We start from the raw sequence: 24636 nt of genomic DNA on the forward strand, positions 1-24636 counted from the left end.
CATAAATATGATCACATGGCCACGCAGATGCTTCAATGGTCGTGTGTCACTTTTTTCAGTGCCATTGTAACTTTGAATAGTCACTAAACGAGCGGTGGTAAGTCAAGGACTACCTGTATTTCCACCCCACCTTTCCTTCAGGAATTCAACTCTATTCACTCCATGCTTTTTCTCCACAACACCACTAGGAGAGCTGTATCATTCTTTGCATCCTTTGCCAATATTATAAACTCATTTTCAAAGAATGGTTATTGATTATATGCCATCAGGTCATTTTGAACTCTTAACAATCACATAGATAGCTTTTCTCCATGAAGATCTGCCCTTAACCTGGTGTTTCAGGTCTCCAATGATGCCTTCATTGCCAACTGTAACTGAGCCCTTGCGTCTTGCTGCTGGTTGAGTTCCTCTCTTTTCTTCCATTTTTCCCAGCATTAAAGACCCCAGAGAGTTGGGTCTTTCCATAATGTCTGAAACTTGGATCATTTGAGCTCGGTCATTTGTGCCTCAAGTGAGATCTCTGAGTTGATTTATACAATGAATATATGCTCCGTATCCAAAGTTTTTCTGTTCTTCTGTATAGTCTTGTCTTGATAAAGAGAACGGTAGTTTCCAGGCCTTTCAAAATTGTACTTATTTTCAAAATCATCTACCAAGAACCAAGATTGCCTGGCAGGTTTACAGAAAAAAGGTGGGACCTATAAAATCCAATTAAATACAGGTATGGTATCTAAAAAGCAATAAAGCCAGCTACAGTGTAAACTCATAAAAGGAAATAACATAAAGATAAAACTTGCAGAAATAAAAAAGAACACATTTCCAGCTCTTAAAGGCCATTGCATCCTTATTTTATTCAAGTCCTCATTCACTCAACCATAATGCCACTATCTGCAACTCACAAGACAAAATAGTGTTTACCAACAATAGGTATGTAAGAGTATCCTTAGAATGCTACCCAAAAAAGGAGTGATTCAACATTTACTCCTTTTCGGGTAAAGAAGAGATTGACACCAACTTGGAAGATTTCCCAACATGGATTAGCATTCACCTGAGACTTCCTGAGTCACAGACAAAAAAACAGTGTGTAAGCATTGACTCACAAGACAACAGATAAGAGCTTACCAAAAATGTTAATTTAAAATCCAGGAAGATGTTAAAGATCCACAGGTGAAAAACTCATCAGTATTATTTTGAAATGATGAACATAATTAAAATTGTTTCTCTCCCTGCAAAACCTGAGAAATAAACTGATAACCACTTCAAACCATTGTTGCTCAAAAGATGGCAACCGTGTCAATGCAGCATAGAATAGAACAGAACAGAATAGGAATAGGACAAGGAATTGAGCTGGAAGGGACCTTGGAGGTCTTCTAATCCAGCCCCTGGCTCAAGCAGGAGAACCTATACCATCTCAGACAAGTGACTGTCCAGTCTCTTCAATAGGTACTGATAGCAGAGAATATTTGTAGCTCAGGGTTGAACTGTGGAGTCCTTGATGTTCTCTGAGCTTGATGGTGTTTTTGCAGATGTTTTATTACCAAACTAGGTAACATCATCCATGCTAGTAAGCAAATAGGGTTTGCTCTCATTTTATACATTAAGAGCTTGCTCTGTCGATGATCATGGGAGTTGTCTTGATGGTTCCTTGATTGGGTGTTGTTTACTGTTAACTTGTTAACTTCTGGGTGTGCTACATTTTGTAATGCTCACAGAGAATAGTGGGAGTAGCATATTTGGGAAGGTCTAACTTTTGGAGAAGAGGTTGTTATAGGAGAGCTGGGCTACTCTATGGCAGCATTAAAAAAAAAGGGGGGGTGGCAACTTTCCCAACTAACATAATTTATTAAAAGGCCAAAGCTTTGGTTAGCTGTGGACTCTTTGGTGGTCTCTGAGCTTGATGATTTTCCTACAGACGTTTCATTACCAAACTAGGTAACATCATCAGTGCATTGATGTTACCTAGTTTGGTAATAAAACGGCTGCAAGAAAAACACCAAGCTCAGAGAGCACCAAGGACTTTACCACTCAACCCTTAGCTACAGTTTTCGTCAGTTGAAGCCCACTTTATCAGATACATAATAGAGGGATTCGTCTAGCAACAAAACTTCCCATCCCTTCCTCGACTCCAAATTTAAAATGGGGGGGGGGGGAGAGAAGAGATGAAATCAACCCTATGAAGAAACCAAAGCGCTCCTGAGGAAGTGCAGAGTGTATTTACACAATCGTAAAATGCCTGCTGGGCTTAGCATGGATTCGCAGGTCATCCCGTTTCAAGGGCGAGTTTTTTTTTTTACTCATCCTGCCCAGCAAAGGGTTAATCGGCATCCGCCCCCACCCCAGACGGGCGCTTCCGACGGTCGGAGCCGGACGCGCTGGGGCGGATGCGCTTACTCCGGGACTTACTCCCGATTTACTAATCCAACTAACCCACCATATCCATTGACACCCGAATAAGGGGACAGACTCCCGACACCGGCTTCCCACCTGCCCGCCACTGCATTGCGTGAGAATTAAAAGCAGTTCCCGGAGCACCACAAGCGACTCGGGTGGAGGAAAGGTGACGCGCGCCCAACAGGAGGCGCGGGAGGCGGAGCTGCCCCGCGGGTGCGGCCGGCAGATTCCCGCGGGGTGGGGGTGGGTGGAAGGGAGGGGCCGGCTGTTGCCGCCCCGCTCCTCCGCCAGAAGGGTGGAGACTCGCTCAGCCCCCTCGGCAGGTCCCCGGCTTTGCCCAGCTCAGTCCGACCCGGCCGAGCGCGGCCCACAACTGCCCGCCAGTCGCCGAGGTCCGCTCATTTCTTTCTCGCCCAGCCACCATGGCAGTTCCCGTCTCCAGTTCCGACCCCAGCTATATCCGCACCGTCTTGGGCCAGCAGGGCCTGGACGAGCTGGACAGTTCCACACTCGCCTTGCCGTCGAAGCTGTCGGCCGAGCGAGCCAAAGCGCAAAAGTCGCTCCGCATCCAGCGACAAGTCCAGCAGACTTTGGCCCGGAAGAGCAAGAGCTCCCTAGTCAACGGTGAGTGCCTCCGGTCGGCGGGGAAGCGGCTTCCCTGGGCCCTTTTCCCGCCGCCCTCCAGCTTTTCAGCGGAGTGAATGATTGTCTTGGAAAGTTTCCTTCTCCTTCGCCCTTAAAGTGCGAGAAACACATTTTCATAACGACTCCGCTACCTCCTTTATTTCACGCGCAGTGTGAGAAACCTTTATTTTATTTTTATTTTTAAAGCCCCCTCCTTGCGCAGGTCGTTTTGAGTTGCGCCGTTGTAAAACTCTCCACAAAGGGCCAGGGAAGAACCTGATCAAACTTCAGGAAAACTTTGGTTGGAACAAAAAGGGTTTACGGAGTTTTCTTGGTGTGCTGTATCCAGATGAGTGCCTCCGCTAACCTCTTGCAGCAAATAAACTAACTTTCTGAAACTTTTAAAGTTTGGACTGGACTGGACTGGAGGTGTGTGTTTAAAACTAGCAAAGGCACCTGTAGTGCAGTCTCTTGTTAAAGGGAACTTATAATGTTGTAGAATGTGCAATTTAACGGGTAACTTTTACAGCTCATTAGCAATCTTGCAATTGCTTTAAAATAGGACTGGTATGTGAGAACCAGCTTGGTGTAGTTGTTAAGTTACCAGGTAAAAAACTAGGAGACTGTGAATTCTAGTCCTATTTTAAACAAAAAGCTGGCTGGCTGACCCCTCTCTCTCTCTCAGTCGTAGGAAGGAGGCAATGGCAAAACACTTCTAAAAAAACCCTTGCCAGGAAATCAGCAAGGCAAATGACAGAGAGTGAAGTGTATGGATGACAAGGCTATTAATGGCTACTAATTGTTCTGTTAACCAAACTATAAGATATAGTGTGTTGACTGCTGTGGAACCCAAGCTGTTTTCTTGAGATATACTATATGTCTCATAATATTGTGGGAACATTATGCTGGTCTAGGCTTAGGATAAAGCAGCCAATTCTGTAGGTAGATAAATCCATAATTTCTATCCCACCTTATATTCAGAAGTTTAAAATAGCCTAGATTATTTTCTTCTGCCCCTTTGTTCTGTCTTCTCAACAAGCCTGTGAGATAGGTCATGCTGGGAGGGAGCATCTGATCCAAGTTAACCAATGAGCTTCTTGGCTGAGTGGAGAAATCTGAACCTGGGTCTCACTAAAGTAGGCAAATATTCTCAATTTGTATCTCTATTAACAGTACAAACCATAAGGATATTCTCCCTCTGTTCCTCCATCCCGTCTTACTGTCTTCCTCTTTCAATTTCATATATATTATTAAGTCACCTTGTCAGAAAATATCCCAAGTCACTGGCAGCTGGGAAGCATATAAAGTTAATAAACCATTGTTAACATCCAGGAAGGAGCCAGTGTCTATACCAGGGGTGTCAAACTTACAACGTCACATGACGTGTCACGACGTATCGTGATTTTTTTTCCATTGCCGGCAATGGGGTGGGTGCGGTTTCGCCATGATGCACCCGTCCCGCAGGCTGGTAGTTTGACACCCCTGGTCTATACAAAACCATCCCAGTTTAAGGTGGGTTATTTTAGGTCACTGCAATCCTTTTTAGATGTAGTGGGATGGACCATTTTCAAATTTATAATACACCCAAGTTTTATCTTTCATAAGGTCAACTGATAAGCATCTGTTGTAGAATACAGGCAGCTACACCACATTACAAATTTTACTGTTTGCTGTTATATATTTAAAAGAGAAGAGAAAGTTAGAGACACTGAAAAGCTGTGTCCATATTTATAATACATGAAATAAATAAAACAACTGAATATTAAAAATTGGTTTTAATGTTATTATTTCACTTATATATCATACACTACATTATGTTTTGTGACAAATACAAAGTTAGAAATGAATGAAATACTATTTTACTACTCTTGGAGTGCAGTCCCCATAGTATCACATATCTACTGTGATCACTAAGTCAACAAGGACTGCACACAATTAACTTAAAAGGTTTTCAGCCTAAGCTTGTATACAATCATTAAAAATAGCCACCTTTTCCCTATCTTATATAGTAATAATTTTAACCTTTGGTACAATGATCCATATTTTAGGGTCATGGACAATTCTAGTAGTTGTACAGCTAATCCTCGATTTACGGCCACAATTGAACCCAAAATTTCTGTTGCCAAGTGAGAAATTCGTTAAGTGAGTTTTATGATTTTTCTTGCTACAGTTGTTAAGTGAATCATTGCAGTTGTTAAGTTAGTTAAGTGAATCTGGCTTTCCCATTGACTTTGCTTGTCAGAAGGTCACAAAAGGGGATGACATTTATTGATTTTTATTTAGAAAAATAATTTGCTGCCCACCTCATACCCAATGACTCTGGGCAGCTGACATGACCCGGGGACACTGCAACCCTTATAAATATGAGTCAGTTGCCAAGAATCTGAATTTTGATATGTGACCATGCAGATGCTGCAACAGTTGTAAGTGTGAAAAATGGCCCTAAGTCACTTTTTTCAGTGCCGTGGTTGTAACTTAAAACAGTCACTAAAGAATGCTTATAAGTTGTGGACTACTTGTATGGTATTAAGTTGGGAAAGGCTAGAGCAGCAGGACCATATTAACATCAGTCAATAAAGTGGTTTTTATCACCACCCTAATTTTGGGGAACTGGTGTGCTTTCTCCCAGAGGCATCCTCAGGGGAGCCTTCATTTGTGCAGTTGTGAGCACCATCTTGAATTTTTGATGTCCCTTTTTGATCCTTTCCCGCTACTGTTTTCCATGGCTGTGTATGGATCTTTCGTGCAAAAGGAAAATAGCTTCTTTAATTTTCCCCCACATCACCCACCCTAATACTCAGAAAGAGACCATACTAATCAACTAAGTCATCAGACTCTTCCCCTCTGCCTTGAAGTTTTAGTATTAGGAAGTCAAGTGATATGTGTTTGAAATATATGAATCAAGCCTTTGAGGGTAAATTCACTTGCAGCTATTGTTTCAGCCTCCGTATTATCCCTTGGCAAATATTATTTTCACTACGTGGTATGTGTTTATTATGAATGCTTCAGTGAAGAAATTGGAGATAGCTATTTTCATAACCTGCTAAGAACAATGTATAGTACAGAATTGCATAAAGCATGATTGGTCAAGAATCGAGTAAGGAATATATTATCACTCCTTCTTACTGAAATGTTTGAAGACTTTTTTTTTCAAAACTCTTTGAAGCTCTGGCTCTTTCATTCAAGAATGGAAGCTTGTCTCTATTAGCTGTTTCTCTAAACATAGAGACTGAATGTTCCCCCAGGGTGACAAGCTTATGACTAATGTCTTTCACCAGATAATTCTCCAGTCAATCCAAGTATATCTTAGATACACTCCTTGGCCTGAAGGTACCTACCATAAATTAACCTACCTCTCTTTCTCCTCATGTTTTATCTCTTTACAACATAGGTAATTGTAAGGGGTTTGCATAGTATACAGCAGGGGTAGGCAACTATAACCCCTTTATGATCTGTGAACTTCAGCTCCCAGAATTCCTGGCATGCTGGCTCAGGAATTCTGGGAGTTGAAGTCGACAGATTGTAACGAAACCATAGTTACCCTCCCCTGGTATATAGGCTGTTCCCCTGGCTTTATCAGCCTCCCAAGGTTACTATGAAATATTATAATTCATATTTCCTTCCTTGTTCAGGCCAAAGATGGATAAAAAGATAGCCAAAATGTCTGTCGTGGCCTGTAGACTTAGATGACAAAACTCTGTCGCTGCCTCTGACTGGAAAAAGGCAGGTACCCTAATTCCTTTTAACTGAGAAGTTGAGATAAATTTGCTTTGCGACTTTAGGTTTAGGGTTATTTTATGCGATTGTATGCCATTTGCATGTGTGTATGATACAGTCACTGTCCAAAATAAAGCAAGATTGATTGATTGATATAATCCCAAATTGTAGGAAGAATGCTCTTCTCTTTGGAATATTGCAAAGAAAGTGAATCTCTGCATTTAGTATTTTGCAAACTGGACTTGGATTGTTATGGTTCTTCACTGAAGTTTCCTTCTTGGTTCTTATAGTTAGCGTGTATGTAATTTGAATGTCAGGTTAGTCTTATCCTAGTTTAAATACCCAATCACGGGATAATTTTCACTTAGCTTCGTAATATCCATTCAGATTCAGGAGCTTTTATGAACTCTTCTAATGGGTGGTTTGTTTAATAAAGTAGGGTTAAAGGCCACATGACCTAGGATAATGTGTGATCCAAATGATCTCTTAAGTTAACTTACATTGTAGTGTTTGTTCTAAAGATAGAACAAAGTGGAAAGGGAAGGACTCAGGATTATGATCAGAGGAACATTAAGCTATTAAACATTTTTTCTTAAAAAAAAGCTGAGATTTCAGTAACTAGCTTTTAGACAGTAATTGACCCCAATATTAGGATTTGAATGATTTGTTAGTTAATCCAAAGCCATGTATATCACCGTGAATGGATTTAATGTGTGATTCTGAATCCACTGTAAACATATGTATTATGATTTGTTAAAGTTTCTTCCTTTGTCCTCCTCAGCAGTCAGGTACTAAATGGGAAAGTCTTTTTTTACAGTTGTATTAGTAGAAGTCTATCTTCTTTCTTTGCTGACAGTATTCCACTTCCTCAAAGATTTCAGCCAGCATTTGGTTTGCAAAAGCATTTTTTTTTTAAAAAAAAAAGCATAATAGTGAGTGTTTATTAACTCTCTCCTGAGCTTTTCAGTTGACTGCCCTTTACTTACCTTTTATTTAATGCAATGCTTTTGCATTGCGCATTTCTTAGTGCAACAGTAAGTGGAAGTGCTTTAAGTAAAAGGATTGTCTATTGGCTCATTTCCTGATGGATATATTTGAAAGTGTGAGTGTTTAATGAGCACAGGACCGAAGGCAAGAACTATAAATATTATGTCAATAAATCCTGGAAGTAACTATAAAAGTGGCAGGCTTAATATCATAGTGACTTTTTTATTACTACTACTACTACTACTACTACTACTACTACTACTATTATTATTATTATTATTATTATTATTATTGTTGTTTTGTTGTTGTTATTATTGTTATTATTATTGTTGTTGTTGTTGTTGTTATTATTATTGTTGTTGTTGTTGTTGTTGTTATTATTATTATTATTATTATTATTATTAATCACCATCGCACAGTCAGCCAGATGTTCAGACTGGATTTGGCATTTTTGTCTACCTGTTGAGCCCTTACCAAGGACCTGGGATAGGCAGATGTAGATGTTTGAATTGATGGTATTGCAGATATTGTCACAAGATGGAAGCTGTTCCTAGTAAGGCTGCCTTTTGCAATTGACTAATGGCGAATTTGTTAATGCCAGTGGTGTCCAAGTGATGCTCCAGTTGTTTTGGGATTGCACCCAAGGTGCCTCTTACTATTGGTACTACCCTTGCTTGCCTTTGCCACCGTCGTCCTATTTCTATTTGTTGTTGTTATTTACTGTATTAACTGGGGTTATGGACATATGATCTCAAGAGTTTTATCTATGTCTGCAAAATTTCTACAATAGCAATAGCACTGAGACTTATACATCGCTTCATAGTGCTTTAAAGCACTCTAAGCAGTTTACAGAGTCAGCATATTGCCCCCAACGATCTAGGTCCTCATTTTACCCAGAAGGATGGAAGCCTGAGTCAACCTTGAGCCAGTCAGGATCGAACTCCTGGCAGTGGGCAGAGTTAGCCTGCAATACTGCATTATAATCACTGTGTCATCACGGCTAGATAGTATGAAATATACTGGGCTTCTATTAAAACGCCATGGGTACTTTTTTAAAATTAAATTTATATGTTGCCCATCTCACTATTGAAGCAAATCTGAACAGCTTGCAAAATCTTGAAGGTTTTGACACAGAGACAGACAGTAATGGTAATTGTGATTAAATGTGCTCCCACTATTGTTTTTATCCTGGCATTACCTAGCTTTGGAATATGATATATGATGCACTACATATTGGTTGCATAGCACTCTGCACTATTCTGATGCCTGCAACACCTAGCTTAACTTTAAGATTAGTAAAAGTATCTGCTCTTACCATCACATAATCTTTATATATGAAGTGAACATCAGGATATAGGCAGTCTCTGAAAATAGACCTAAATGAGCCCTATACATTCATAGGAGACTGGACACAAATTGGTGATCAACTCTTATAAATTATTAGACAGTTCTCCTTTTGTTCAACTGTTAGGAAGGAAGGAATCATATGAGATATGAGCTGATATAAATATAAGGTGCTGTACTCTCTAGAAAGCACTGAGACTTTTCAATATTGGCGTTCTTTGTGATTCTTCTTGACTACTAAACCGGATACAGATAGACAACAATTGGGACCAGAACTGTCATCACCAGGCAATATGATTGTTAAAATAGTCACACCCGATTTTGCAACTTGTTTTTGCCACAGTTGTAAATGGCAGTGATGTGACTCTTGGGATGATGCAGTTGTCATAAATACATACCGGTTTCCAAGCACCCAAATTTTAATCACATGACTGGGGGGGGAAAAATGCTACAGTGATCAAAAATGCCAGTGCAATTGTTATAAGTGGAAGGACTAAGTCAGGGGTCTTCAAATGTGGCCCTTTCATGACTTGTGGACTTCAGCTCCCAGAATTCCTCAGCCAGGCACGCTAGCTGAGGAATTCTAGGAGTTAAAGTCCACAAAAGTCATAAAAGGGCCAAGTTTGAAGACTCCTGGACTAAGTCATAAGTTCACTTTTTTTTGAATGGCTAATAAACAAAAACAAATAGTCATATGCTGAGAACTACCTGTAGTAAAGAAAAATAAGTTGCCTGTTTTGTGACAGTTGGAGGGTATAATTGTCAGTTGATTCAATCTAGGAGAGAGAAGTACATTTGTGAATAATTCTCCATTGTTTGCAGACTCCAGAGCAAAGATCATTGAAAAACATGTCTTTATCTGAGGCTGGCCAATGAGCGTGATTGAACATTGGCATTGCGCCTATAGGCAGAAATAAATCTGACAGAAAGATGTTATATAAGTCTCTATCAGAATATACCTATAATTAAGAAAGTCCAAAAGCAGTTTAATTTTCTGTGAAGCATTTGCAATTTATGTTTAGTGGCAGAAGCTTTTGGTTTCCTTGTCACTTTTTCTACCTTTTAATTTCGGATCATTTTGCATTGTTGAGAGGCTGCTTTCTGAAGACTATAATATCCATACAGTAATTCCTCTAAACCAGGGGTGTCAAACTCAATTTCATTGAGGGCCATATCAGCATTGCGCTTGCCCTCAGGGGGCCAGGTGGGTGTGGCCAGGGTGGGCATGGCCTACTGGGTGGGTGTGGCTAGAGTGTGTATGGCCTACTGGGTGGGCATGGCCAACTCTACATCGTTGGCATCAAGGGTGCCTATGGGGGCCTGGGCAGGAGTGGGACAGATCTGAGGGTCTCTGGGCCAGGGCCAAGGCAGTGGGGGCCGTTCCCTCACTATTTCCAGGATGGCTTCACGGGCCGCATGAAACCACTTTGCAGGCCGGATCCGGCCCCCGGGCCTTGTGTTTGACATGTCTGCTCTAAACACTAGAGTAAATGTTTAAAGAACTGTGTAGTGATTGAAGTTCCTTAATACAGGAACTGCATAATTATACATTAAAGTGTGCTTTATTGCACATGCACCTGTTTGAAATTAAAAGACATTTGACCACAAAGTAAGACCTGCAATCCTCAAAAGTAATCATCTGTACATGTGAGTCTATTTCAGGGATTTCTTTATACAGAAATGAATTTTTATACACAGAGATCAGTTCTTTTCCTGCATAATTCTTCAGTTTCTAAAAATGTGACACCCAACTACATACCTGACATTGTTAATTTTCTATGCTGCATAAAAGAACAAAGGTTTTCTGTTTTATATGAACAATTAATTTCAAATTTACTTGAGCAAATTGTGTATATAATCCCATGAGGACTATACAACTAAGAAATTAAAAACAATTATTTTTTTAGGAAAGTTGCTCTGTTTTCCTTGGTACATTTTTTTTGTTCCAATATCTCTGTTGAAAATTGCATTTTTAAGGCAGTATTTAAAAAATATTTTCTTTATTACATTAAATAAACTGCATATTAAATATAAAATGTTGCTTTATTTTTTTTTTGAACACTGGAATGTTTATAGATCAACCAGGCTCCAATAATTACTAAATAATATCTTTTGCCAACAAATCCATCTAACTGAATAAACAAGTGTAGTAAAATGGTTTTAAAATATGGCTTTTTGTTTATAGATTTATAGTTTAAGGGATTTAATTTCTTGATCTCAAATCCATGGTTTAAGAAGGATGAATGAAATGAAAGGAAGGAGAGAATATATTATTGAAGACATTTCTCAGGATTTGCAACAGCTGGATAATAATGATCTGCTTTCTTGTGAGATTAATGAACATAGTTTGAAACATGAAAAAATTTAGGCTCCTGACATTGAAACTTAATGGCAAAATCCCAACATCAAATCCTTTTTAGAGCACTTGTTGTTTCTTGTTGGTGGAATATTATAAGCTAACCATTTTGTAGGAACCCTAATGATAGACTTCTGGTTTTCTACCTCTGAAGACAAGGCATCCAGCTTTAAACTGATAAGATCCCTTCCTTTTTACTTTGTAATCTAATATCTCTACTTTGCCTTTGTTCTAAATAATTGCTTTTCCCCTGAGTGAGAGGAAAATAAATAAAAACTAACTGATTTATGGTGACACAAGCTTTGCAGGAGTGGAAGCTGCTTCATCTGATGAGGCAGATGCTAGTCTTCCCTCCCTCCCCCCAAAAGTTTAATTTCTAAGATGCCATACCAATGCCTGTATGCGTGTGAGAGAGTTTGCTGCAACAGATTACGGTGCTTCAGTCTGCCAAAAGTATTCAGGAGATACTATTGGTATGTAAAGAAAATTATCCAAGTTTTATGCAAAGAAAGTTACCCAAGACCCCACTTACCAGATGCAAAATGCTATGAACCCAGATGAGTTCAGGATAACCTACTGATTAGATCAGATGTAAGCTCTTGAAAAACTGTCTACTAATTTGTAGATGAATTGCTAAACTAGAGTAGCTGAACCGTATCAAGACAGGGAAAGCCTTGGTGTATTTGTAGGCAAACACATCAGCTTATGTTTAAATTGGATCGGTAGTTTCATGCAGAGAAGGAAAAATATGAATTGAAGGATAAATGACACCTGTGCGGCAAGAATCTGCTTCTGTTTCCCTTGATTGTTGAACCTTGAAACAATGCAAATAAAGCACCTTGATTGTTTTGTCTTTAGTATTTCCAGTGAAGACTTATTTGGGTAACTAATATACAGCTCTCTTTAGCTTTATTTTCATAAGGGAGTTTCACTCTATTGCCTCTCACCCAAATCATATGATTTGGGCTCTGGCAAAGAGAATGAAATTATTTTTGTTTTTGTTGTTAGTTGCGAAGTCGTGTCCTACCCATCGCGACCCCATGGACAACGTTCCTCCAGGCCTTCCTGTCCTCTACCATCTTCTGGAGTCCATTTAGGCTCACACCTACTGCTTCAGTGACTCCATCCAGCCACCTCATTCTCTGTCGTCCCCTTCTTCTATTGCCCTCAACCGTTCCCAGCATTAGGCTCTTCTCCAGTGAAATTATTTTAAGAATAATTAATAAATAATCTGTAGTTGCCCCAACCTTGCATGTTGCTGCAGGTTTACTCAGTCATCACTGACCACCTTTATTAATTAGGGATAACTGGATCAGGAGTTTGAATAGCACTTGTAGAAAGGTATTTGGGCATTTTGCAAATAGTGGATGTGCACTTGCATATGGTCAGCAACACAATGCTCACTGTAATGGGATGTGATGCAGGGAAGAGAGCAGTTGTATCTCAGGTGCTCCTAAAACATGGGTGTCAAACTCAATTTCATTGAGGGCCGCATCAGCATTGCGGTTGCCCTCAGGGCCGGGTGGGTATGGCCAGGGTGGGCGTGGCCTACTGGGTGGGCATGGCTAGAGTGTGTATGGCCTACTGGGTGGGCCTGGCCCGCTCTACATCGTTCGCATCAAGGGTGCCTATGGGGGCCTGGGCAGGAGTGGGACAGATCTGAGGGTCTCTGGCAGAAGGAGGGTCTCTGGGCCAGGGCCAAGGCAGTGGGGGCCGTTCCCTCACTGTTTCCAGGCTGGCTTCGTGGGCCGCATGAAACCACTTTGCGGGCCGGATCCGGCCCCCGGGCCTTGTGTTTGACATGTCTGTCCTAAAACTTTGAATACCATTTATGTGCAAAAGTTCTTGCAAACTGGGTAGTGTGACATTAAGATTCAGAGAGGAAAAAAACATCATTACTGAAGACACTTCCCAGAGGCAAATATGGTTGTGCCTAGAAGTAAATGGCAAGGCATCGTAGATTTATCAGGACACAACGCCAGTGGGCATCATGCCACTCAAATCAAAACTCTTAAAAACATTGAAGTTAAAACTGGGGTGATTGCAGTAGGTCCATATCCAAACTACATAATGCCAAATGCTACAACATAGCAAAAATAATTTCTTATTGCCATTTAGTAGTCATTTCAGTTTGTGAATCCAAGGTATAACAATCTAGACTAAGATCAAATTAGGTATGCATATGCATATGTGTAATTTATTTTAGATCTTTATATATTAGCCGATTATAAAGGAGTATTTAGGGACTAGTGTTGGGGTAGACAACCTTCATCTTCTTTCAGTCAGTGATTATACTTATTGCCCATTACCTTGATTAAGATAATGAATATTTAAGATGTAACCTTAAATTTATAATTGCAGTGTTGGTTAACCACTATTTATCCATAAAAACCTTTCTTAAAGATCTTTACTTTCTAACCTGATGCTAGAAAATGCAGAAGCACCATCACAATACCAGCATTAACCATTTTGTCAGCCCCTTGCTACAGATAAATAATATGGGCAAACAACACAGCAATTTATTTCTGTGTGAAATTAGCCACATTATCCTTCATTCAGATCCTGAATATCCCATTTTTTTCTTGTTTTTGAAAATGCAAGATTGAATCTAAGATTTTCCATATATAAAACATATATATAGTGGATGATCACTTAACCATGAACCAGCAGTGTGCAGAAGTAGGCAAAAAGCTTATACAATCCTGAGTTGTATAAACAGAGGCATAGAATCAAGATCACGCAAGGTGTTAGTACTGCTTTATAAAACCCTAGTAAGACCACATCTGGAATACTGCAGCCAGTTTTGGTCACCATATCACAAAAAAGATGTTGAGAGTTTGGAAAAAAATTCAGAGAAGAGCAACTAAGATGATCAAAGGCCTGAAGATTAAAACATATGAAGAACAGCTGTAGGACTTGGGTTTGGCTACTCAAAAGAAGAAATAGGGGAGACATGATAGCAATATTCCAGTATTTGAGGGGTTGCCACAAAGAAGAGGGGGTCATGTTATTCACCAAAGCACCAGAGGGCAGGAAAAGAAACAATGGTTGGAAACTGATCAAAGAGAGAAGCAACCTGGAATTAAGGAGAAACTTCCTGACAGTGAGGACAATTAACCAGTGGAATTATTTGCCCCCAGAAATCGTGGGTGCTCCATTACTGGAGATTTTAAAAAAGAGATGGTATAGCTTCTCCTGCTTCAGCAGGGGGCTGGACTAGAAGACCTCCAAATTCCCTTCCACCTCCTATTCTATTCTATTCTATTCTATTCTATTCTATTCTATTCTATTCTATTCTATTCTATTCTATTCTATTCTATTCTATTCTATTCTATTCTATTCTATTCTATTCTATTCTATTCTATTCTGGGAAATCGCATCACCTTTATGCTTAATCTTGTCCAAACCTTTTAATCAAATAATTTCTTTCACTTCTGCTCTACATTTTGGGCATATTGCTACCTGCATTCAAGAATTTCACGACTCATATTAATATCAGTATTCCAGTTTAATCAATTGGATTTGGTATGCAGGAGACCTTAGGGTGAGACACACAGCCTGAGAGAATGATTAAAAAATAAATTAGAACAGAAATCCGATTGTAACCAAGGAAATAGGACAGCTCAAATAACTCAATCTTTCAAGAATGTAAGACAAAATGGGGTCCCTGCCTTTTACATTTTCTGCAGAAATGCTTAACTTTCCAGGTATGACTGAAGAGTTTCATTAATCCACGTATCTGCCATGTGTTTCTTCTAATCTACACAGTTTGCTGCTGGTCTCAGGGGAGACTGGGGCGGAAGATTAAGGAATGCTTGCTCTGTTGGAATTGAAAGATTCCAGAGCATGGGAAAGTCATGAAGGATCAATAGCTGGAGTCAGTGTAGAATTAGGCAACAGTTTATTGATACAAGAGACAGCCAGACTATACCATAATGCAAGAGCCAGCAGACACATTTTTATGGAAACAGGTTTTTTAGTTTAAAGATAGTGATGCATCTTATTTGGGGATGGCTTATGTCCTGCTTTGCCATGCTGCAGAATTCTAACTGAAGGCACTGTTTATTTTAGGAGTGAGAAACCAATGAACTTTCTGCTGGTCTGAATCATTGTTTCATCTGCAATATTTCTTGAGCTCAAATATTTAGCAGAAGGGCCACATAATGTTAAATCCACATTTAATCAAGAAGATCTCAAAGAGTTGGGGTGCCGGAGGACCCCCAAAATAGATGAGCTTATGTCAATATTTTAGAGGCTAAGATATATACAAGCCTCAATAGAGATTAGGCTAAATTCTACGTTAACAGCTGGATGCACAATGGGGCATACCTAACAGAGCAGACTTCAGTACAATATATACAAACGTAGGCACCATTAATTATTTAACTCAAGACTTTTCCCCTGTAGATCTTAATAAGTGTCATGCTTGTTAGCACTGCAAAATGCAAAATATCATTTGCAAAACGATGCTCCTCCCCTCCCAATACAAACTGTATCTTTCCAGAATGTTAAAGCAAAGAAGAAACTTAATCCATTAAGGCTTTAATCTGAGTAATGCTGATGAAATCAATTTTCCAGGACTGATGGTGCATGATAGTGAGAATTTTCTTTTGTAATTTTGCCATAACAGGCAAAAAAGGTCATTTTCCCTTGTTGAAAGAATCACTGTGGTATTTGCATACATAGAATTGAATTAGGTCTATCATCTATCTATCTCATTTATATGCCACCCATTATGATATCCAAAGCAATTCTCTATTGATGAGAAAGGGAGGATTTCTGATTTTGACAAAGCTTTCCCAAATGAAATAATTGAAAAAGAATGCATGCTAGAATGTAGCTTTGTTTCAGCTTTTTCTGGATCAGTATATAGTGGGAGTCGTGATCAGCCGTGGTTAGCTACTGGCTACTATCTGTAATTTAAAACCAATTAAATCAAATTTAGCTGTTGCCATGTTTGTATTCAAGTTCCCAAAACACAATTCAAGAACCAAGGGCAGTTAAAATAAAGAATCCTAAAAGTCTTAAAATAATTGTACATGTTTCTTTTACTTTGAAGGGCTTTGAGCTCCAAGTCTAACTTTAAAAAAATATAAAAGGGAGAATATGAATCTTAAAGTTGTCCTTAAGTAATTCTTACCTGGACAGCAAGCAAGTTATACACAAAGTGACTTCTCTATTATACAGAATCAGCCATGGTTTCTACATTTGTATTTATAGAAACAGGCTGAGATTACATTATACACAAGTTTTTGTTTAGTGCTGTAAGGAAAATATTCCAAGTATGGTTGCTTTGTTATTTACAGTCTCATTAATACAGCATAATCATCATTTCTTGTTCATTGACAAAAACCCACTTGGTGGGGCTTCCAGGTTCTCTGAATGCTATTGTGATATAAAATTTCAAAAGTAGTGCCATAAACGTCTGTGCTTCAGTTTTACTGTGCAGAAATGTTTTGAAAGTGTTACTTGGTGTTTGTTCTTATATTTTTCTTTGTAACTGTACAGTGTTCCCAGTTTTGGTTCAGAAAGGATTGTGAGTTCCACTATTGAAGTTTGAACTTCATATCGCTAAAGGGGTTTTAAGTGGCTTTTGAACTTCTGATTGTTTAGATAAAATGAACATAACATGAAACTGTCAAGCAAAGATGCAACATTACATAAACCTGGAATACAGTGTAAAAGTTAAGCATGTCAAATTTCTACTGCAATTCAAAGTTACCCCCTGGCCTTGCCTATATCCAACAATCATTGTCGATAAAATGCTGTTCAATATTCTATTTGCAAAGGTGGGACTCGCACTTTCCCAACCACAAAGTAAATATTTTGTTTGGCTGATCTCTGCAGTATTTAAAAAAAAAAGAAAAGAACTAGATGTAATGTTTTCTAATGCTTTCTGCAAATGTTGGAGTTGTTCTAAGCATGTTAATACAAGTTGTCCTCAGCTTTTGACCACAGTTGGGATGAGAATTTCCATTGCTAAGCAAGGCTTTTGTTAAATGAGTCACATCGGGTTTTATGATCTTTCTTGCCATGATGATTAAGCAAAATCAGTGTAAATGTTAAGTGAATCAGTCGTAAAGTGAATCTGGCTTTCCCATTGACTTTCCTTGTTGGAAGCTGCCTGGGAAGGTTACAGATAAGAATCACACAATCCTAGGACACTGCAACTGTCACAAGTACATATGCTGGCTGTCAAATTTTGGTCATGTGACTATGGAGATGCTGTGATGGTTTTAAGTATCAGGGCCAGTCATAATTCACCTTTTTCAGTGTCATCGTAACTTTGGTCACTGAATGGTTGCAAATTGAGGACTACTTGTATTCGGCTTTTTATTTCTCATTAATTCTTGCTAGGTGATATAATTCAGCAGCTTCAGGTCTGCTTTTATTATGTGATTTACTGAAAGCCTATTTTTCCTGCATTTCTACAGGAGGTTTGCATCGGGCCAGCAGTGTTCCAGAGTATGTATATAAATTAGGTGCATTGGAAACAGACTTTGCTTCAAGATCATCTTTTGCAACTTCATATTATCAGTCTCAACAGGTGAGAAGGCTTTAATATATAAAGATTAGGTCTTATATGGCTGCTTGAATGATAACTTGTTATTAGTGAGAATTGAGAATTGAGGTTTTTTTTCAGGTTTTGCATTTAAAGTGCAAAGATCCTTTACCATTATTATAAATTCTTTACCATTATTATAAATTCAACAACTAGGCATGATAGACTTCTATATTAGTGTTTCTCACTTTTAATCTTAGCATCTTTAAAGATGTGTTGACTTCAACTCCCAGAATTCCCCAACCAGTGAACTAAATCTCATCTGGTCTCCCCTCCTCTCCATTCCTCTCTCCCACCCCCTGTTTCTCCCTCTAGGCTTGGAAATACAAAATGCTCTTCTCTTTGCTCAGTGAATATTAAATTAGCTTACTTTGTTATCAGTGGAAGCTATTTTGAAGCTTCACTGCAGCACAGGGAAGACTCGGGTTTTAAAAGGGGAGGTCACCATGGTTTATTTATTTATTTATTTAATAATATTTATATACCGCCCTTCTCCCGAAGGACTCAGGGCGGTGAACAGGGCAAGAATAAAAAATACAAAGTTACAAAAATTAAAAAAGGATTAAATATATGCCCACTAAAAACAGTAAATACAATATTAAAACACCAATAAAAACAACAATAAAAAACCCCACCAATCCCCCATCAGGCCAGGCCGGCTTGTTCGAATAAGAATGTTTTTAGATCGCGGCAAAAGGAGCGAAGATTGGGCGCCATCCGGAGCTCAACCGGTAACTGATTCCATAGCTCCGGGGCGCCCACAGAGAAGGATCTCCCCCTGGGGGCCACCAATCGACATTCTCTGATCGGTGGCACCCTGAGGAGGCCCTCTCTGTGGGAACGTACAGGGCGAAGGGAAGTTGATGCCGGCAGCAGGTGTTCCCTAAGGTACTCCGGACCCCTGCCATGTAGGGCCTTAAACACCATTACTAGTACCTTGAATCTCACCCGGAAGACAACTGGCAACCAATGCAGCTCACGGAGCAGAGGTGTGACATGGGAGTATCGGGAGACTCCCAACACAACTCTCGCGGCTGCATTCTGCATTCATTCAGACGAGAGGTCACGAGCGCGTGAGTGACCGTGCATAAGTCTATGCACGGTCACTCATGCGCTCGTGACCTCTCGACTAGACTACTGCAACGCTCTCTACATGGGGCTGCCCTTGAGGACCACCCGGAAGCTCCAACTGGTACAGAATGCAGCCGCGAGAGTTGTGTTGGGAGTCTCCCGATACTCCCACGTTACACCTCTGCTCCGTGAGCTGCATTGGTTACCAGTTGCCTTCCGGGTGAGATTCAAGGTACTAGTAATGGTATTCAAAGCCCTACATGGCAGGGGTCCGTAGTACCTGAGGGAACACCTGCTGCCGGCATCGACTTCCCTCCGCCCTGTGCGTTCCCACAGAGAGGGCCTCCTCAGGGTGCCACCGGTCAGAGAATGTCGACTGGTGGCCCCCAGGGGGAGATCCTTCTCTGTGGGCGCTCCGGAGCTATGGAACCAGCTACCGGTTGAGCTCCGGACGGCGCCCGACCTTCACTCCTTTCGCCGCGAGCTAAAAACATACTTTTTTGAACAAGCTGGCCTGGCCTGATGAGGGGATTGGGGGGGGGTCTGCTATTTTTATTTTACTAGGTTTTATGGATGTATTTTAGTATGTGGGCATTTATTTAATCTATTTTTAACTTTTGTAGTTTGTATTTCTATTCTTGCCCTGTTCACCGCCCTGAGTCCTTCGGGAGAAGGGCGGTATAGAAATATTATTAAATAAATAAATAAATAAATCCCGGCTTAGATAGGGCCGCAACTGGCGCACCAGGCGAACCTGGGCGAAAGCCCCCCTAGTCACAGCCACTATGTGATCTTCCAGAGTGAGCCGTGAATCTAGGAGGACTCCCAAGTTGCGAGCCCTATCTACGGGGGGTAATAATTCACCCCCCATAGAAAGAGATGGAATATCCGAATTAACCCGGGATGCAGGTATGCAAAGCCACTCAGTCTTGTCGGGGTTGAGTTGAAGTCTGTTTCTCCCCATCCAGACCCGAACCGCCTCCAGGCAATGGGACATCACGTTGAGGGCATCACTGGGGTGGTTTGGGGTCGAAATAAAAAGCTGGGTATCATCAGCATACTGATGATACCCAACTCCAAAGCCACGAATGATCTCACCCAGCGGTTTCATATAGATGTTGAACAGGAGAGGTGAGAGGACCGACCCCTGAGGAACTCCACAAACGAGAGACCTCGAGGTCGACCTCTGCCCCCCTGTCAACACCGACTGCGAACGTCCCAGGAGATAGGAGGAGAACCACTGCAAAACCGTGCCTCCCACTCCCAATCCCCTGAGACGCCGCAGCAGGATACCATGGTCGATGGTATCAAAAGCCACTGAGAGGTCTAATAGGACTAGGACAGAGGAATGTCCCCTGTCCCGAGCCCTCCAGAGATCATTCACCAGCGCAACCAATGCCATCTCCGTGCTGTACCCGGGCCTGAAACCCGATTGGTAAGGGTCCAGATAATCCGCTTCATCCAGGACCAGAGGGAGCTGATGGGCCACCACACTCTCAACAACCTTCGCAAGGAAGCGAAGGTTGGAGACCGGACGAAAGTTGTTCAACACAGCTGGGTCCAAGGCAGGCTTCTTGAGGAGAGGCCTCACCACCGCCTCTTTCAAGACGGCGGGGAAGCTACCCTCACTCAGAGAAGCCGATATAACTGCCTGGAACCAGCTTCGTGTCCTCTCCCAGGCTGCATAAACCAGCCAGGAAGGGCACGGGTGCAATAAACATGTGGTGGAGCTCAGCCTCCCCATAATCCTGTCCACTTCCTCCGGAGTTACAGAATCAAACTCCTCCCAGGTAATATCGACAAGACCTCCTGTGTCCTGATCGTCAGACTCTGCCCAGTCAGAGTCCAGACCGGTCCGAATCCGAGCGATTTTGTCCGACAGATGTTGGTTAAACTCCTCGGCACGACCCTGCAAGGGTTCCTCCCTCACCTCTTGATTAAGGAGGGAGCGAGTCACCCTAAACAGGGCGGCCGGGCGATTATCTGCAGACGCGATAAGGGTAGCAAAGTGATTAGACCTCGCCACCCTTATCGCTACGAGATAAGACCTAATATAGGCTCTTAGTCGCAATCGTTCGGATTCGGATCGGCTGGATCTCCAACCGCTCTCTAGGCCCCGTCTCCGACGCTTCATCTCCCGGAGCTCCACGGAAAACCATGGAGCTCGATGGGATCTGCACCGGGTCAGGGGCCGCAAGGGTACAACTTGGTCAAGAGCCTCCGTGGCTGCCCTTTCCCAGGCTTCCACTAAGGCATCCGCCGAGTTGTTAGCGAAGGAGGCAGGTGGGGACCCCAGAGCTGCCTGGAACCTCTCAGGATCCATTAAGCGTCTGGGGCGGTACCATCTAATTGGTTCCACGCACCCACGGTGGGGAGTGGCAAAACGGAAGACCAGCCGCAGGAGATGATGATCGGTCCATGACAGGGGCGTAACAATTGGGGAGCCCCCACCAAGATCATCTAACCACCGTCCAGATAAGAAAATCAGGTCAAGGGTGTGGCCTCCCACATGAGTCGGTCCCGAAATTACTTGTGTCAGGTCCATAGCCGTCATGGAAGCCATGAACTCCCGAGCTAACTCAGATGATCCTCCCAGGGATGGTAGATTGAAGTCCCCCAAAACTATAAGTTTCGGGAACTCAATCACCAACCCAGAGAGGACATCGAGAAGCTCAGGCAGGGCTGCTGCTGCGTGACTAGGCGAAAGGTACACCAGCAGCAAGCCCAACTGCGCACCAGGGCCGCATCTCAGGAAGAGAGACTCACACCCGACTGGGGAACGGTGGCCTCTCGCGGACACAAGGTCTCCCTCATAACAACAGCCACTCCCCCACCCCTACCCTGAGCCCGAGGCCGGTGTAGCACCCGGAAACCTGGTGGGCAAAGATCAACCAGAGGAATACCGCCCTCTGGGCCCAACCAAGTCTCCGTGATGCAAGCCAGGTCCGCCTGCTCACCCTCGACCAAGTCGCGGACGAGAGGAGCTTTATTAGCAACAGACCTGGCATTCAAGTACACCAGCCGGAGCTCAGGGGGCTGCACATCCTCGCTCCCGGGACCTCGGGGCGGAGCCAGAGGGTCGGAGTGCCTCACCGCTTGCAAGCAGCGGAGAGGCCTTCCCTGAGATCGATACGGCCCTCTGTTCCTACACCTGCTGCCATTCCCTAATGTCGTGGGAATGGGTAGTCCCACGACCAGCCCTGGAGCCCCGGAGGCAGCCGACCCCCGCTCCTCCCCCCTGCGATCCATCCCGGAACTGGCCTGAACAGAGGTTGTTGGACTGCCCCCCTTGTCCAAACAACCAAAAGAAGTACCCTCCCCCCTCCCTAACTCCCAAAAAAATTTAGACAAGAAACTAACCAGGGGCCTCTTATTAAATTTAATGTCGGAGGCCCCTACCCGTGCCCAGCCATCTCTCAGGGTCCCAATAAGCGGGCCCTTCATCGAGATTATAAGTGGCTAGAAAGGCGGGTCGCACCCAGGAAGGGGGAGCACCCCTGAGGGCGAACAAGTCCGTGAAAGAATACCTGAGACAAGGCATGGGAGAAAGGTTGGGACAAGGTTGGGAGAAATATCGCTGGTTCGGTGGTTTCCAGTATCTTGTATATTCTAAACCAGTGATGGCGAACCTTTCAGAGACCAAGTGCCCCAAAACCGGCTTGCCCCTGCCCTGCCCCTGCCTCTCCTGCCCGCATGGCCCCCCACTGATTCCATGGCCCACCACAGCAGATCACCCAGGCGGCCCAGCAGTGTCATGGGTCTTGTCCCTGGTGCCTGGCTGCCATATCCCTGGCTTTGCTGCTGTGTGCAGGCTGTGCCCGGGGCGATTCTCCTCCGGGGGGACTGCTGGTGAGGAGGGGACCACAGGGGGTGGCAGGGCTGGGGTGACAGCTTGCGTGCTCGTAGAGTGGGCTCTGAGTGCCGCCTCTGGCATGCGTACCATAGGTTTGCCACCACTGTTCTAAACTGTTCACTGATGTCATGTGTTTGTATCAAGGCTTTGCTTGCTATTGGAATAGGAAGACATAAATTCAGTAGCTGTACACACATAGTCCTTGATATACAACTGGTTGCTTAGCAACCATTCAAAGTTACGACCAAAGCTACTTTTATGTCCTGGATTTGAAATTCTGATGTTCACCCCTCCCTCATAGTCACATGTCTACATTTTAGTCTATATTTAGAGCCATGTGTAGCAACCTCACAGTCATATGACCATAATTTATGATGGTTTTTCTGAAAACCAGCATTTAATTCCAAATTCCAGCAAAAACACCCCATAGCAAACAGCTATTTTATGACCGTCACAACTTCCAATCAAAATTGTGGGCTCAATTACAGTGGTAAGTCGAGGATCTATTTGTACATTGAAGAAATGTGGTTTCTCAAGTTGCAAACGTATACGCATTCATTAAGTGTAAAGACATACTTGACTTCTGAATAAACATGTGTAAGACTGCATTGTAAATTGCCCACTTTGCTTGCAAAAGTTGACTCCATCTATTCATTGTTGCAAATAGTACATGCTGTGGTTAAAGGACAGAAAGAAATATTATTTTATAACAATAATCATTTCAAATTTTACAAATGAATTACTATCTTAGTTATATAGCCAAATCAAGATAGAATCAAAACAGAGCTACTATTTTAAAGAGGCAATTGCTCTCCCATACAGTCTCCTTACCAGGAAGGAATTTAATCCTCATATCAGACTCTGTGGCTTCTGACTGCACATAAGCCAAAAAGAATTTTGTCTTTGTTATTATATTTTCCAGGCACAGTGTGGACTCCAACCATCGTGCTTGGATTAAATTGTATGCCCCAGTTTTAATTACAATGTCTGCATTTATGTAATTGCTTGCTTTGCCTTGTCATTTCTCCATTATCAGTAATATACTTTGCACCTGCCTAATTCCTCATGTTCTCATAGTGTAGAATTAAAAACTATTTCATCTATTTTTCATGTGCGGTTACAACAATTAGGTTACACTGGGAAGGGAAGAATAAGCAGCAAACTGAGTTTTCAATTTTGTACAAGGTAACTGAAATAACCTTGAAAACTGGATGGGTATTTGTAGGGAATAGTAACCACATGTAACCACATTCCAGAAAGCTGAATGCAAGACAAATGGAAATCAAAGATAGGATGGTCAATGAACTTTGCATTCCTACATTTATATATTCAGAGGAATGCTGGGCTTTGGGTTATCTTTCACCTACCTGATGGAATTCTTTGGGGGGGTAGCCATTATCTCTCAAATAATCAATTTCAAACAATTTAGGGCTCATAAAAGTGGATTTCAAGTGGATTTCAACATTGTGGAGGATCTTAAGAGACCAGTAGTATGTCAACACTGGTACCTCTAGAATCAAGATGGAAATATTAGAGTCATGTGAATAAAAGGAGCCCCAAGAATTTTCAGCTTTAAGCCTGGACTGTGTATTCCTGTGCCAATATTGGAATCCATTTTTCCAGCAAGAGAAAGAGAAAACTGAGGCTATTGATCCTCCTGTTTTGAGTGACTAATGTATGGAGATAACAAATTGGAGACTGTATAACTCTCTAAATTCCCAATGGAAAATG

General features: G+C 42.0%; 1 protein-coding gene across 1 annotated transcript in view; it reads left to right on the forward strand.

The window, feature by feature from the left end:
- The first annotated feature begins 2653 nt into the window (after positions 1 to 2653).
- PKP2 (plakophilin 2) overlaps positions 2654 to 24636 on the forward strand; it is a 70274-nt gene continuing 48291 nt past the window's right edge. Inside the window, exons 1-2 of the mRNA XM_081330765.1 lie at positions 2654 to 3015; positions 17854 to 17966. Coding sequence (XP_081186891.1) covers positions 2814 to 3015; positions 17854 to 17966 — 315 coding nt within the window. The 5' untranslated portion in view covers positions 2654 to 2813. The remainder of the gene's footprint in view (positions 3016 to 17853; positions 17967 to 24636) is intronic.

This window comes from Vipera berus (genome assembly GCF_964194415.1).
Source record: "Vipera berus genome assembly, chromosome: 6".
Lineage (NCBI taxonomy): Eukaryota > Metazoa > Chordata > Lepidosauria > Squamata > Viperidae > Vipera > Vipera berus.